This window comes from Onychostoma macrolepis, chromosome 20 (assembly GCF_012432095.1).
Source record: "Onychostoma macrolepis isolate SWU-2019 chromosome 20, ASM1243209v1, whole genome shotgun sequence".
Lineage (NCBI taxonomy): Eukaryota > Metazoa > Chordata > Actinopteri > Cypriniformes > Cyprinidae > Onychostoma > Onychostoma macrolepis.
In genome coordinates, this window is record NC_081174.1 from 16,452,387 (window position 1) to 16,468,322 (window position 15,936).

General features: G+C 37.3%; 1 protein-coding gene and 1 pseudogene across 1 annotated transcript; both read left to right on the plus strand.

The window, feature by feature from the left end:
* The first annotated feature begins 919 nt into the window (after nt 1–919).
* LOC131526777 (cytochrome P450 2J3-like) lies at nt 920–9,545 on the plus strand. The gene is made up of 9 exons (XM_058755268.1): nt 920–1,481; nt 1,618–1,780; nt 1,916–2,065; nt 2,172–2,332; nt 2,417–2,593; nt 2,989–3,130; nt 3,220–3,407; nt 5,660–5,801; nt 6,299–9,545. The coding sequence occupies exons 1-9, from the start codon at nt 1,290–1,292 to the stop codon at nt 6,472–6,474; spliced, it is 1,491 nt and encodes a 496-aa protein (XP_058611251.1). The 5' UTR covers nt 920–1,289; the 3' UTR covers nt 6,475–9,545.
* On the plus strand, nt 8,593–14,051 carry LOC131526780 (cytochrome P450 2J4-like; annotated as a pseudogene).
* Nucleotides 14,052–15,936: the final 1,885 nt, after the last annotated feature.

Sequence of the window (15,936 nt, forward strand, 5' to 3'; positions counted from 1 at the left end):
ATGTTTTGGTCAGCAGCTAAAATAATACAAATTGTGCCTGTGTCCAAATACATATGGACCTATATATATATATATATATATATATATACATACATATAGAAAATAAATATATATACTCAGCATAAATACTTTGAACAAATTCAGTTTTTTTTTTAATGATCACTAATATAGTTTTTGTTGTTGTTTAAATGAAGGGTTACAGGAATGAGTTCTACTTAATTCAGTTAAGTACTTAATATGTCCTCCATAACTATAGTATAGGCCTACTGCTCTGACCCTTGAAACTGGCTGACTATATTTTACTAATATCGCTCCTTAGGCAATACTTCCAATATCTCCCTTACTGTCCACAAATATTGTCATGAAAAAATTACAGTAATTCACCAAAAGGGTTTTTCATATTCCAAACCTACTACAACGTTTTGAACATGAAAAAAATATACTGGTATATTACTGTAATTTTTATTTCATAAAGTATTTGTGTAATGTACATACAGTAATGGAGCTATTGGCAAAATCATGCCTGTAGTGAGTCTGTCTGGCCACTAGGAAAGTACTACAACCTTTGGAACATTAAAAACCCTTTCAGGTAAATTACAGTCATTTTTCATGAAACTATTTGTGTACTGCATGTACAGTAAGGGAGATTTCGCAAAATATCACCTGTAGTAACTTAGTCTTGTAAGAATGTACTACAATCTTTGGAACATTAAAAAAAAACCTTCTGGTGATTTACAATCAGTCTGGACACTAGGAAGGAATGTAGGCTTCAAGTCTATGAACAGCCTTTTCCAGTAGCCCCTCACTGCAGAACAAAGGTCCAGGGGGCGGGGTGGAATCCACATCTAGGGGGTGGAGATGGTAGGCTTAGGTGTGGAGATGGGTGTGTTTAGGGATCAGGGGGTGGAGACGGGTAGGTTTAGGTATATTTAAGATGGGAGGATTTGGATCTGGATCCAATCTCGCCCCCTGGATCTTGTGTTCTGCAGTGAGGACCATTTTGTCTTTTGGGTACTTACAGTAGTTTTTTTTTGTGAACATAATTGTGTACTGTATATATGAAGGAACATAAGTCTCACCTGTTAACAAGCTTTACAGTTTAAGCATGTGTTCTTATAAATGTTAAAAGTTACTTTAATTAAAATACACTGGACGTTTAACCCAGTCGGTGGAATTGTCAGACGGTCCCTTACGCATGAAGCGCTGCGATAGCGCGTCAAAGCTTTCTCTAGTAAGCTACATAAAATCAGATATTGAACCTGCCAACAATAATTTAAAAAAAATCCACTATGGACCTGCTGCGTGTTTACGAGTGGGTCGATATCAAGACTACTTTGATATTTTTGTTTGTGTTTCTATTGCTGAGTGATTATGTCAGAAATAAAGCTCCGAAGAACTTTCCTCCTGGACCATGGTCTTTACCGATTATTGGACACCTTCATCATATCGATCATACGAAGATTCATCTGCAGTTGGCAAAGGTAAATAGGCCTACAATTTGTATTCTTGTTTGGATGTGTAAGGGTGAAACACTTTGCGAAGATGAAAGTGTCCTGAAATTCAACAGTATTTAAACTATTTTAGTAGCACGTGTTCGTTTTCAAATTATATTTTCAGTTTGCAGAAAGATATGGAGACGTTTTAAGCATTCGATTTTTCGGACTAAGAATTGTTGTGTTGAACGGGTACAAAAGAGTGAAGGAAATGTATGTACAACAAGGCGAAATCCTCGTGGATCGACCCATGTTACCAATGATTTATGACATCTTTGGAGACAAAGGTCAGTTTTGGATAATCAAAATACTGCACTGGTGGTTTCGACATAAGAGAGAATAAGAACAACTTAAATGTTCTTTTCAAATATATTGTGAACAAAGTGAAGTGGGAAAATCTTGTTTAAATGTGTTGTAAACAGGTTTAGGTGGCTCCAGTGGGTATAAATGGAAGCAACAGAGGAGATTTGCACTCTCAACTCTTCGAAACTTTGGATTGGGAAAGAAAAGTCTGGAGCCGTCCATCCATCTTGAATGTACATTTCTGAATGAGGCCATTTCAAATGAGCACAGTATGTAGGCTACAGATGTTCTTGGAATGAAAAGAACTGAAACTAACCTTGTTATTCTACAAGCACAAGCATGGTTATGTCACAGTAATCATGGCAACATTTCCAGGTCGACCCTTTGATCCTCGCTTACTGCTGAACAACTCTGTCTCAAATGTGATCTGTGTGCTTGTGTTTGGTCATCGATTTGAGTACAGTGACAATGACTTCCAGTCTCTGCTGAAGAACATCAATGAGGCTATGTATTTGGAAGGAAGCTTCAGTGTTCAAGTAAACATTTTCAGCATTTTAGCTTAAATTTTTCTATATTTAGTATCTTCACTGCTCATCTGCTTCTTGTTCTTTTTTCTTTAGCTTTATAACATGTTCCCATCACTTATGCGGCGAGTGCCTGGACCGCACAAGAAAATGTTTACTCTGTGGCAGGAGGTGATTGACTTTGTTCAAGAGAAGGTGAATCTACACAGAGTGGATTATGATCAATCAAATCTTCGAGACTACATTGACTGCTTTCTTGCTGAGATGGAAAAAGTAAGACCCTTTCTTAATCCAGTGTCAGAAAATTGAATGCTCTGGTTATAATAACGAATGGCTTTGTGCACCTGTAACTGGCAACATGTAATATTTGTCATCTCTTAGGAAGTTTTTTTTTTTTTTTGGTTATTTACTGAGAAATTGGTTAATTGTATGTATCTATTTTATTTCACTTGGTATTAATTAATTAATTAAATTATTTATTTTTATTTATTTTTTATGAATGAGGGGATTGTGGAAGGGATTAATAATGGACAATATCTTATTGTTCACCTTGTTATCATTATTTCTCATAATATCATCTATATTGTCACACAAAAGACCAATAAAAAGATCTGAAGTATAATAATGAATGGCCATTGAATTGAAATCCTCTCAATCATGTTGTTTAGCTTAAAGACGACACAGCCGCTGGGTTTGATGTGGAGAACTTGTGCATCTGTAGTCTGGATCTGTTTGTAGCGGGAACTGAGACAACCTCCACCACTCTCTACTGGGGTCTTCTCTACATGATGAAATATCCTGAGATACAAAGTGAGGTTATTGTGAGAAAAAGTAATGTATGCGCACACACACAATTTCTCAGAATTTTGTCTTGTACTATCTCTACTTTGTATCTTCAGCCAAAGTTCAGGAGGAGATTGATCGTGTTGTGGGAGGGTCACGACAGCCATCTTTATCAGACAAGGACAACATGCCCTACACCAATGCTGTCATTCATGAAATACAGAGGATTGGAAATATTGTCCCTTTAAATTTGCCCCGGGCTACTGTGGAAGATACTCAGATAGGAACATACTTTATTCCAAAGGTAAAATAGGACTAGTAAATGTAGAGCACTGTTTGTCTGTGGACATTGGAACAATTTAGAGTTTAGCTTCAACCTGTTCCAACACACCTCCATAAAAGTTTCTAGTAGAGCAGTGGTTCCCAGCCACATTCCTGGAGCTACGCAAATCCTGGATTAGCTGGTTTCGGTGTGTTTAATTACTGTTGAAGCTAAACTCTGCAGGACAGGAGCAGGAATGGACACCACTGATTTAAACTCTCTGGGGTGATTTCACGGACAGATATTAAGCCTAGTCCTAGACTAAAATGGCCCTTTAAATCAGATTAACAGAAATCTGCTTTCTCTGTCATGGTTTTAAATAGTCTTAGATTTAGTCTAGTCTAGAATTGAATAGGCTGATTTCCTGAAGGAAGACCAGAGCTACTTAAGGACTAAATTGAGGCTTAAATTAAACCTACCAGGAGGCAGGTTTAACTTCAGATTAAGGTTGTGTTTCCAGTCTTTATATATCAAAATTATTGGCACCCTTGGTAGATATGAACAAATGTGAAAATAAATCTGCACTGTTAACCATTTTGATTTTTTTATAAAAAAAAAAAACAGAAACCTAACCTTTCATAGAAGTAAAATGGAAACGAAGGGAAATCTCATTTTAAAAGAAGTGTTTTTCTCTAATACACATCGGCCACAATTAATGGCACCCTTTTATTCAATACTTTTTGCAACCTCCTGTTGCCAGTTTAACAGCTATGAGTCTCTCCTATAATGCCTGATTTCATAATGTGATTTTATTGAAAAGTTAGATCTTTTTATTTATTTATTTATAATTGTTTTTATTTACTTTTTTTGAAAGATCAAAAGGTCACACATACAGGTTTATTTTCACAAACTTCGTTGATCATATTTTCTAAGGGTCCCAGTATAATTCTGACTATGACTCTCTCTCTCTCTCTGTCTCTTTCTCTATCTCTAAAACAGAGCTTTATGTATGACATAATAAATAATAATAATAATAATACAAATTTTTTAAAACTGACAACAACAGCTGATTGCAAGAATTTATGCAAGAATTCATTACAAAGAGATTTCTATGCATTCCTTTTCTTTTATTCAACACCTGATGTGTGCAGTTTGCTTTGCTTGCTTTAAAAAAGTTTTCTCATCTTCAGTAACATTTTTTGTTTGTTTGTTTTTTGATTGCAGTCTTTTTTTTTCCACTGCTGACTGTTATCTCGCTGCCTATTTCACTTCTCATTTCTCAACTTCTCAGTACTGGTGCTGTTCCTCTTCAATTAAAAACTGCTGCTGTCACACCAGTCTTCAAGAAACCCGGCCTTGACCCCTCTGATACGGCCAATTACAGACCAATCTCAAATCTTCCACTTCTTTCAGAGCTACTTGAAAAAGTTGTTGCTGCTCAACTTCAGTCGTATTTGTCATCTCATAACATCTATGAATGCTTTCAGTCCGGTTTTCTCACACTTCACAGCACTGAGAAAGCACTTCCTAAGGTTGTCAATGACCTCCTTATGGCCACTAACTCAGGCTCCATTAGCATTTTAATTCTGTTATATCTTTCCTCTGCTTTTGACATGATCTCTCACAGTATTCTAATCTAAAAATCAATTTCATTAATTCCATTTAAAAATCTGTGTATAATCTTTGACTCCTCTCTCTCCTTCCTACTTCACATTTCTTCTCTCACTAAATCTGCCTTCTTTCACCTCTCAATGATGCTGAGACACTGGTTCATGCCTTCATTACTTCTCGACTGGACTGTAATTCTCTTTTCTATGGTCTACCAAACACAACAATAAATAAGCTCCAACATATCCAGAATTCTGCAGCTAGGGTTCTCACTTTTTCAAAGAAATCTTCTCACATTACTCCCATTCTACACAGACTTCATTGGCTACCTGTCCGTTATCGTATTCATTACAAGATACTCCTCATCACCTACAAAGCACATCATGATCTTGCCCCTCTGTGTATTTCTGATCTTATTCACACTTACTCCCCAGTTCTTCTGATACTGATACTTCTGATACTTCTGATACTGGTCTACTGTTAATTCCACACCACAAATTAGCATTGTTTGGTGGACGAGCGTTTTGTGCCTCTGACCCCACACTCTGGAATTCTATTCACAAACACATTTGTGATCTTTCTTCATTACAAGATTTCAAAACCCACCTTAAAACATATATTTAAATTGATAGACTAAAGCTGGAACATTGCTACTATAGTCCTTGATAAACATTTTGTTTCTTTAGGGCACAGCTGTGATCGGCAGTTTGACATCAGTGCTGTTTGATGAGTCTGAGTGGGAGACGCCTCACTCTTTCAACCCGGGTCACTTCCTGGATGCCGAGGGCAAATTCAGGAGGAGAGATGCCTTTTTACCTTTTTCTCTAGGTATAAAAAACTCTGCTTTCTTGTAATAAGCTTGTCTATTTTGACAATTTCCATTGTTGTGCTGCAGATAGCCAAGCTTAATTTCCCAAAGCCCTACAAAAAAATTTAAAGTGTATGGAGCACCAAAGGAGACATGATAATGGAAAAAAATATGAGATGGGAGGAAAAATTATAATTAGGCCTATGCTGTTACCCTGAAAAACTTTGATCACTCACAAAAAAACTTTAGCAGTTTCTCACAAAAGTTTTGCAGTCCTGCCAAATTTTGCCTTTGCTTGCATAAGCATTTAAATATAGTTTTTCCTCCCATCATATTTTTTCAATCCCAGTGTCTGTTTAGGGGCTCAGTAGAAACTTCATGGGAAATTAGCATATTAAAATTGATTTTTTTTTTCCCCCCACACAACAATATTGATATCAGAATACGATTAATTCCCTATTTACTTTGCAGAATTGCAAGGCATATACGAGGTACTTTCTCTGCTTTCTAATTTCAGGAAAGAGAGTGTGTCTTGGGGAGCAACTGGCACGGATGGAGCTGTTCCTCTTTTTCTCCTCTCTGCTGCAGCGCTTCACTTTCTCTTCACCAGCGGGTGTGGAGCCCAGCTTAGATTACAAACTGGGGACCACTCGATGTCCCCAACCATATAAATTATGTGCAGTGTCACGTTAAGTCAGGGGTGCCCAAACTTGGTCCGGAGGGCCAGTGTCCTGGATAGTTTAGCTCCAACATTTACCTGAACACATCTGCCTGAAAGTTATACTTTATAGTATGAAAGACCTAAATTAGCTGGATCAGGTGCATTTAATCAAAGACTATAGAAATACAAAGACGGTTCACTCCTATACTTATGAATGGGAGAAACTGCAACCCGCAATATGGCGGGATAGTCCCGCCTTCTAAATGAAAGAATCAGTTGTTGATTGGTAAATCATTGCGTCACTGCAGCAGCCGTTAGAAGCTCCAGTTCCCATAGAAACCGGAGGCTAGCAGCCGATGCGCATGCGCAAATTGCGCAGTCATAAGCGCGTTGGAACTACGCATGTGCATTGGCTGGTCTAACCTGAAAAATAAGCTTTTTAAATGCTATTTGAGCATAAGAAACAACATTCCTGGGGCAGTTCATTTCAGATTTTGTTGCTGACTTGAAATATGTTATTTAATCGCAAGTTCAGTGAGCAGTTTTTGAGATTTCAGGATTCCCCCGTTAATTTAGATAGGACTTGGTCTATGTTTGAGCTGTCCGGAGGCATTGCAAATATGGCGGCCGAATGAACAGACTTTCCTTGAAAGGGACTTTGGTTTAATTAGGGTTGGGGCTAAACTCTGCAGGACAGTGGCCCTCCAGGACCGAGACTGGACACCTACGTATTTAGAAAAGCAATTCAAACAAATATGTGTTTATGTATTGCTTATGTATACACTGTATGTGTGTGTGTATATATATATATATATATATATACACATGTGGTCAGAATTGTTGGTACCTTTGGTAAATATGATCAAAGGTCAGGGAACTGAAATGGCCGTAGCAGAAGCTTGGTTTTGTGCCCAGTGACCCATTTTTGTGTTGTTTTTTAAGGTTTGTTTTTGGATTATTGTCCGGTTGGAAGATCCAAACATGGCCCATTATAAGATTTCAGGAGTCAGTCACTTATTGATTTTTTTATCTGTTGGTATTTGATAGAATCAGTGATGCCATGTGTCTGTATCCCTGTGTTCACCAAACCAATCTTGAGTGTTTGCTGCTAAAAAGCTAAATATTTAGTTACATCTGATCATAGAAGCCAGTCCCATTTGAAGTTCCAGTCGTGTCTGATAACTGAATATGCTGGAGATTGTTCTTTGGTGAAAGCATTTTCTTTTCTTGATTTTTTTTTTCTTGAAACCCTCCCAAACAACATGTGGTGATGTAGGTGATGTTTAATAATAATAATAATAATTCATTTTATTTGTGGGCGCCTTTCAAGACACTCAAGGACACCTTACAATAATAAAATACACAATTAAACAAAGGGAAAAAACAACAACACAAACAATAATACAAAAAAAATCAATACACAATAACCTAAATAAAATCACTCAGGATAGGCTAATCTAAAAAAATGAGTTTTAAGGCACGATTTAAAAATTGAAAGACTAAGACTATTACGTGTTTGATCCTTGGAGAGTCTTTAGCCACTCAAACTCTCCTTCTCACCGTGAATTAGGACGATATAGACACATGTCCTCTTCCAGGCAGATTCATAACATTTTCTGTTGATTGGAAATAGGAATTTTCACTGCTCTAGCTATTTTCTTAAAGCCACTTTTTAATTTGAGAAGCTCAATTATCTTTTGCTGCACATCAGAAATATATTCTTTGGTTTTTCTCATTGTGGAGTTGAACTCTGCAGGACTGCGGCTCTCTAGGACCAGAGTTTGCCCCGTTGTTATATTTCTTTAATTTCAATATACAGAATTGACAAAATTTCTCTACATTGTTCCTGAAGTAGCTTTAACACTGCACATTTTGGATGCACTTTGAAAACTCTTATCTGACATGCTTATTTTAGGTCTACTAACTAGCTGACGAGTTAAATCATGTGTGTTTGATTAGTTATTCACTTTGTGTGGTCAAAATCACTGTTACAAGCTATCCTATAAAATAAAAAGAATATTACTTAGAAACGCTGGCTTTCACATTATACTGATAATACAATAGGTCAGAATGAATTTGTGCCAGAATTGTGCAAGACAGCGACGATACTTGTACAACAACAGTACTTTGTTCATTTGCTTTACTAAGTGTCAGTCATGGATCTTCTGCACCTTTATGAGTGGCTCGATTTCAAGACTATTTTGAAATTTTCGTGTGTATTTTTATTGCTGAGTGATTGTATAGAAATAAAGTGCCGAAAAACTTCCCTCCTGGACCAGAGTCTTTACCGATTACACATTCATCATATCGATCACACAATAGATTCATCTTCAGTTTTTAAAGGTAAACATTCCGGCTACAATTCATTCTCGCTGTGAAACGCAAAGACGTACCGGTTATAGGAGCTTTAAACTGCATTAGGCTTATCGTAGAATCACGATAATGGACAAGACAAGTGATGTTGATACTCAATTCATGATTTTAATTAAACATGTTTACTAAAAACAATGCAGAATAAAAGTGCAACTAAAGCCTCAGATTGCATTGCTTGACCTCGAATTGAATTGCTTGGATTAGTCAGCTGTATACACAGCATGTTAATTATTTGAAACTATCTCTAACGTTTGTTAATTTTCAAACCAGTTTGCAGTTTGCTGAAAAATATGGCAAGGTTTTCAACATTAGGCTTTTTGGAACAAGAATTGTTGTGTTGGATGGATATAAACTTGTGAAGGAGGTGTATATATCAGGGTGACAACCTTGCTGATCGACCGATGTTACCTTTATTTTATGACATCACTGGGTACAAAGGTCAGTCTAACATAAGAATGTTTAACTGGTGGTTTAAATTTTTCACCATAAATGGTTAGCCATTGATTCATACTAAAAGTAAGCCTGACACTGGATGTGAATTAATAAATATGTTGTTAATCTGCTGCTTCAAAGGAACTTGCATTCTATGAAGGGATTGATCAGCATAGAATTTGCATTGCATACAAGTTGACTTTGAAAATGAAAACTGTGAAATAAACTTTACATTTTTATTTGAATTGTGTCACTATTATTGCGTGAGCATTAATAAAAAAAATTTGTATAAACTGGATTTGCATTTTCTTTTTCACATTTACCTTTTCATTTTAAGATTGACAGCTTTGCCTCGAGATTGCAGTGCAAATTAAATGTCCAATCACCAATTGCATTTTATTTTTCAGTTTGTCAGGGAAAATGCATTGTCACAGCGAAAATAAAAATGTTCAATTTTGGCACATTTTGCGTATAGTTTTCTTTAATGAAAATGTTAATCTGGTTTTCATTTTTATAATTAAATTGATTTATTTAAAATTGGCAGAAAATTCCTACCATAGTTACCTGTATAAAAGACAGCCTGTCCACAGAAGCAATCAATCAATCAGATTCCAAACTCTCCACCATGGCCAAGACCAAAGAGCTGTCCAAGGATGTCAGGGACAAGATTGTAGACCTACACAAGGCTGGAATGGGCTACAAGACCATCGCCAAGCAGCTTGGTGAGAAGGTGACAACAGTTGGTGCGATTATTCGCAAATGGTAGAAATACAAAATTACAGTCAATCTCCCTCGGTCTGGGGCTTCATGCAAGATCTCACCTCGTGGAGTTTCAATGATCATGAGAACGGTGAGGAATCAGCCCAGAACTACACGGGAGGATCTTGTCAATGATCTCAAGGCAGCTGGGACCATAGTCACCAAGAAAACAATTGGTAACACACTATGCAGTGAAGGACTGAAATCCTGCAGCACCCGCAAGGTCCCCCTGCTCAAGAAAGCACATGTACAGGCCCGTCTGAAGTTTGCCAATGATTCAGAGGAGAACTGGGTGAAAATGTTGTGGTCAGATGAGACCAAAATCAAGCTCTTTGGCATTAACTCAACTCGCTGTGTTTGGAGGAGGAGGAATGCTGCCTATGACCCCAAGAACACCATCCCCACCATCAAACAGAGGTGGAAACAGTATGCTTTGGGGGTGTTTTTCTGCAAAGGGGACAGGACAACTGAACTGCATCAAAGGGATGATGAATGGGGCCATGTACTGTCAGGACCAGGGCATTGAAAATGGGTCATGGATGGGTATTCCAGCATGACAATGACCCAAAACACATGGCCAAGGCAACAAAGGGGTGGCTCAAGAAGAAGCACATTAAGGTCCTGGAGTGGCCTAGCCAGTCTCCAGACCTTAATCCCATAGAAAATGTGTGGAGGGAGCTGAAGGTTTGAGTTGCCAAATGTCAGCCTCGAAACCTTAATGACTTGGAGAGGATCTGCAAAGAGGAGTGGGATAAAATCCCTCCTGAGATGTGTGCAAATCTGGTGGCCAACTACAAGAGACGTCTGACCTCTGTGATTGCCAACCAGGGTTTTGCCACCAAGTACTAAGTCATGTTTTGCGAAGGGGTCAAATACTTACAGTCATGCCCAAAAATATCGGCACCCTTTGTATATATGATCAAAGAAGGATGTGAAAATTTATCTGCATTGTTAATCCTTTTGATCTTTTATTTTTAAAATTCACAAAAATCTAACCTTTCATTAGATAATAAGAATTTAAAATGGGGGAATATCATTATGAAATAAATGTTTTCTCAAATACACGTTGGACACAATTATCGGCACCCCTAGAAATTCTTATGAGTAAAATATCTCTGAAGTATATTCCCATTCATATTCACAATTCTGAGCACTCCAGGGTGATTATGAACATGAAATTATCCAGCCATGGCTTCCTGTTTCACAGAAATATAAATATAAATTCATAAATAAATAAATATAAAAACAAAGCCCAAATTCCCTTAATCATCCATCACAATGAGAAAAACCAAAGAATATATTTCTGATGAGCAGCAAAAGATAATTGAGCTTCACAAATTAGTGAAGTAGCTTTAAGAAAAGAGCTAGAGCAGTGAAAATTCCCATTTCCACCATCAGGGTGATAATTAAGAATTTCCAATCAACATAAAATGTTACGAAACTGCCTGGAAGAGGATGCATGTCTGTATCGTCCTAATGCACAGTGAGAAGGAGAGTTTGAGTGGCTAAAGACTCTACAAGGACCACAGCTGGAGAATTACAGAAAATAGTTGAGTCTCGGGGTCAGAAAACCTTAAAAAAAAAATTGTCAAACAGTACCTACATCACCACATGTTGTTTGGGAGGGTTTCAAGAAACATTCTCCTACCTCATCTAAAATCAAACTCCAGCATATTCAGTTATCAGACACGACTGGAACTTCAAATGGGACTGGCTTCTATGGTTAGATGAAACTAAAAAATGAGCTTTTTAGCAGCAAACACTCTCACCAAACACTCATTGATTCTGGATGAGGGAATGGTCTCTGATCTCTTGTCAGGTGTTCTCTAACCTCATCAGGCATTATAGGAGAAAATGTAGAGCTGTTAAACTGGCAAATGGAGGTTTCAAAAAGTATTGAATAAAAGGGTGCCGTTAATTGTGGCCAATGTGTATTAGAGAAAAACATTTATTTCATAATGAAATTTCCCCCCATTTGAAATTGTTATTATCCAATGAAAGGTTAGATTTTTATGAATTTTAAAAATAAAAGATCAAAAGGATTAACAATGCAGATTAATTTTCACAGCCTCCTCTGATCATATTTACCAAGGGTGCCGATATTTTTGGTCATGACTGTATTTGACTCATTAAAATGCAAATCAATTTATAACTTTTTTGAAATGCGTTTTTCTGGATTTTTTTGTTGTTATTCTGTCTCTCACTGTTCAAATAAACCTACCATTAAAATTATAGACTGATCATTTCTTTGTCAGTGGGCAAACGTACAAAATCAGCACGGGATCAAATAATTATTTTTCCTCACCGTAAGCATAGTTAAACCTCAAATGTAAGAGGTCTGTTTTATGAACAGGTTTAATTGGTGCCAGTGGGTAATTTGAGGAGATTTGCACTTTCAACTCTTCGGACCTTCGGATTGAGAAAGAAAAGCCTGGAGCTGTCCATCTATCTTGAATGTGCCTTTCTGAATGATGCCTTTTTGAATGAACAAAGTATGTACTGAATGATGTGTGTCAACATAATATTTGAAATTTGGAAGCATAATATATGAACTTGTACTGTTCTAGGTCGACCATTTGACCCTCGCTTACTGCTGAACAACGCTGTCTCAAATGTGATCTGTGCCCTTGTGTTTGGTACTCAATTTGAGTACAGTGACAATGACTTCCAGTCTCTGTTAAAGAATTTCAATGAGACTTTATATCTAGAAGGAAGCATCTGGGCTCAAGTAAACGTTTTCACATTTTCATTGGGTAGTGCAAATAGACACATACTGTGTTTAAAATAATAAACTGTACTAAATGACATTTTGTATTTAGCCAGTTTTGCCTGTTGTCTACAACTCCTTCCCATGGCTCATGCGGCGAGTGCCTGGACCACACCACAAATTATTTCTTCTGTTGAACAAGGTGATTGACTTTGTTTGAGAGAAAATGAATGCACACAGAGTGGATTATGATCCATCAAATCCTTGAGACTACATTGACTGCTTCCTCGCTGAGATGGAAAAAGTAAGAACCTTTCTTACTAGGGGAGCGTCAGATAGTGTGCTGGTACAAGAATGCTCTGGTATGCTTGTAGAAGTTATGTTATAATTGCCCTCATTCATGTTGTTTAGCTTAAAGACGACACAGCTGCAGGGTTTGATGTGGAGAACTTGTGCATCTGTACTCTGGATCTGTTTGCAGCGTAAACTGCGACCACCTCCACCACTCTCTACAGGGTGAGAGCTTATTGTGAGGAAAAAGTTATCTATGCTCACACATATGCAATCTCTTAAAAATTTTGTCTTGGACAATCTCTATTTTGTATCTGAAGACAAAGTTCAGGAGGAGATTGATCGTGTTGTGGGAGGGTCACGGCAGCCATCTTTATCAGACAAGGACAGCATGCCCTACACCAATGCTGTCATTCATGAGATACAGAGAATTGGAAATATAGTCCCAATAAATGTGGTTCGAATTACTGTAGAAGATACTCAGCTAGAAGAATACTCTATTCCAAAGGTGGGCCTCGTGTTTAAAGCACTGTGTATTTATGGAAATTGCATCAGTTGCTGTGTACACCAGTGATTAGCAATTTGACATCGGTGCTTTTTGATGAGTCTGAGTGGGAGACGCCTCACTCTTTCAACCCGGGTCACTTCCTGGATGCTGAGGGCAAATTCAGGAGAGATGCCTTTTTACCTTTTTCTCTAGGTATAGAAAGACTGTGTTTCCACAATGTAATCTCCAGGTTTATATTTACAATTTGGATTTAATATAAACTGAATTAAAATATAAATATACTTTAACTGTTAAAGTATGAAATATATATCTTAAGGAGTGATCCATGCAAAATACAAAGTATTTTCTGTTATTTTTTTTAGGAGAGAGAGTAAGTCTTGGGGAGCAACTGTCACGGATGGAGCTGTTTCTTTTTTTCTCCTCTCTGCTGCAGCGCTTCACTTTCTCTTCACCAGCAGGTGTGGAGCCCAGCTTGGATTTTAAAATGGGGGGGAACTCACTGTCCCCAGCTATATGAATTGTGTACAGTGCCACGCTAAAACAAGCAAAAAACAAATATGTTGATGCAGTACTTTTGGCCCTATGTACAGATTATTGTAATGGTAATTTTCAGTCATTTAAATGGTTTTGTAAAAAGTAAATAAATAAATAAAGCTCTGAAAGGTTTGGTTTGGATTCTAATACAAGGATGTTTTGATCAGGACACAGCAGTCCTTTTTAGCTTTTGACTGGTTGCTTGGGTGTTGATTTGTAAATAACATATTGGATTTGTGTCATCAGAAATGAAAATAAATTAGTAGAAATAAACAAAACTTATGTTCTCCAAGTAAACAACAAATACTTTTCCTGTAACTACCCTGATTAATTATTTAACCTAATATAAATGTATGCTGTATGCCAATACTCTCAAAGTCTGTGGGGGACTACCATTCAGTTACCAACATTCTTCAAAATATTTTATGTTCCACAGAAGATAGAAACTACAGGTTTGAAACAACTTAAGGGTATAGGCCTATGTGATGATTTCATTTTTGGGTGGACTATCCCTTTTGGGGATAAACTTTTAAGTTTAAGTATTTAATAAACTTATGGGTTGGTGATGGAGTCATTCTTTCTTTATAACTATAAGCAAAAACTGCACTCTCGTTAAAGACAAAACTTGCTATTTCAAAATCTAAAGTCTCCATTTGATACTAATGATAATGATACTAATGAACTAATGATAAGGATGGATAAATAAAACTAAACTATAAGTGGTCGGTCATAATTTCTTAATCACACCCAAATGCTACAGAGAAGTAGACGACGAAGGAGACAGCAAAGAAATCATTGGGGGACAATGGAAGAACATTACTTGATAAATAGCTATGAAATGACTTGGAAAAAACATACAAGCCTACATAAAACATCTAAACCAGAATTTGTGGCGAAATTGAACACAGCAGTCAGAGGACATCTACTGGATGCACGACATAAAAGCACTGGACATTTGGGAGGGGCCTAGCTCCGAGTGGAATAGGCAACATCTCCAAGCCGTAACAGAAAGACACTGGAATGGTCTAAAAAACCTGCAAACAAGCCTGAACTGGCCCTTTACGGGCCTACTTAGGGCTGCCAGTGCAGGGCCCCTGAGAATTTGCTCATTGGCAAAACGTTGGCCCCTTAGCACTGGCAGGCTTGTTTGCAGGGTCTCTTCTGAGTGACAGAACAAACGTGTCTGATACTTTTTGTTTTATAGATCGACGCAAGATGCTCGACTTTTTCTTTTTATTTAACTTTGTCAAACTCTACCTTTCCTAAAATTGTTTAACAACACTTAAACGCTCGTCTCGACTTGTTTTACTGTTTTTGGCATATATGACACCGTGTAGGCCTACTTGTTGTTAACTTCTGTCACTGCCATGCAGAATTTTTTATAATATTTATTAGTCTTTCTGGTTGTTATTTGTGACATAATCTTAAAAACAGCAGAGGGGTTTGCAGAATGTGGCCCATTCCTTTAAGTCTGCTTTGGCCAGTTTTAGTGGTTGGCCTGGTTTGGCCTGGTTTAGCCTGTCAGCCGTTGCTGTATCTGTAACTTGCATTGAACCGGTTGTAGAGTAAAACTTTAGCTTTCTTGTAGTCCATCTGCTCTCATCTCTCTCTCTCTCTCTGTGGACTGTTTACCAAAGTTTGTAGAAATTTGGGGTGTTCATGAGGTATTGTGTAGGCCTACTTTATATGAGAACAATGAAATGGTGTTTATTTTTTAAACATGTAAAAAAGTGAATAATTGTGTAACATAAGAGAAAATTGTTATAATAAAGATACATTTAAACATGTCTATGGTTGCTCTGATGTTTATAATATTTAGTTTAGTTGTGAATGTTATGTTTGTGTTGTGGGATCTGTAGGTTGTGGCTAGGTGATACGTCTTAAAAGTGG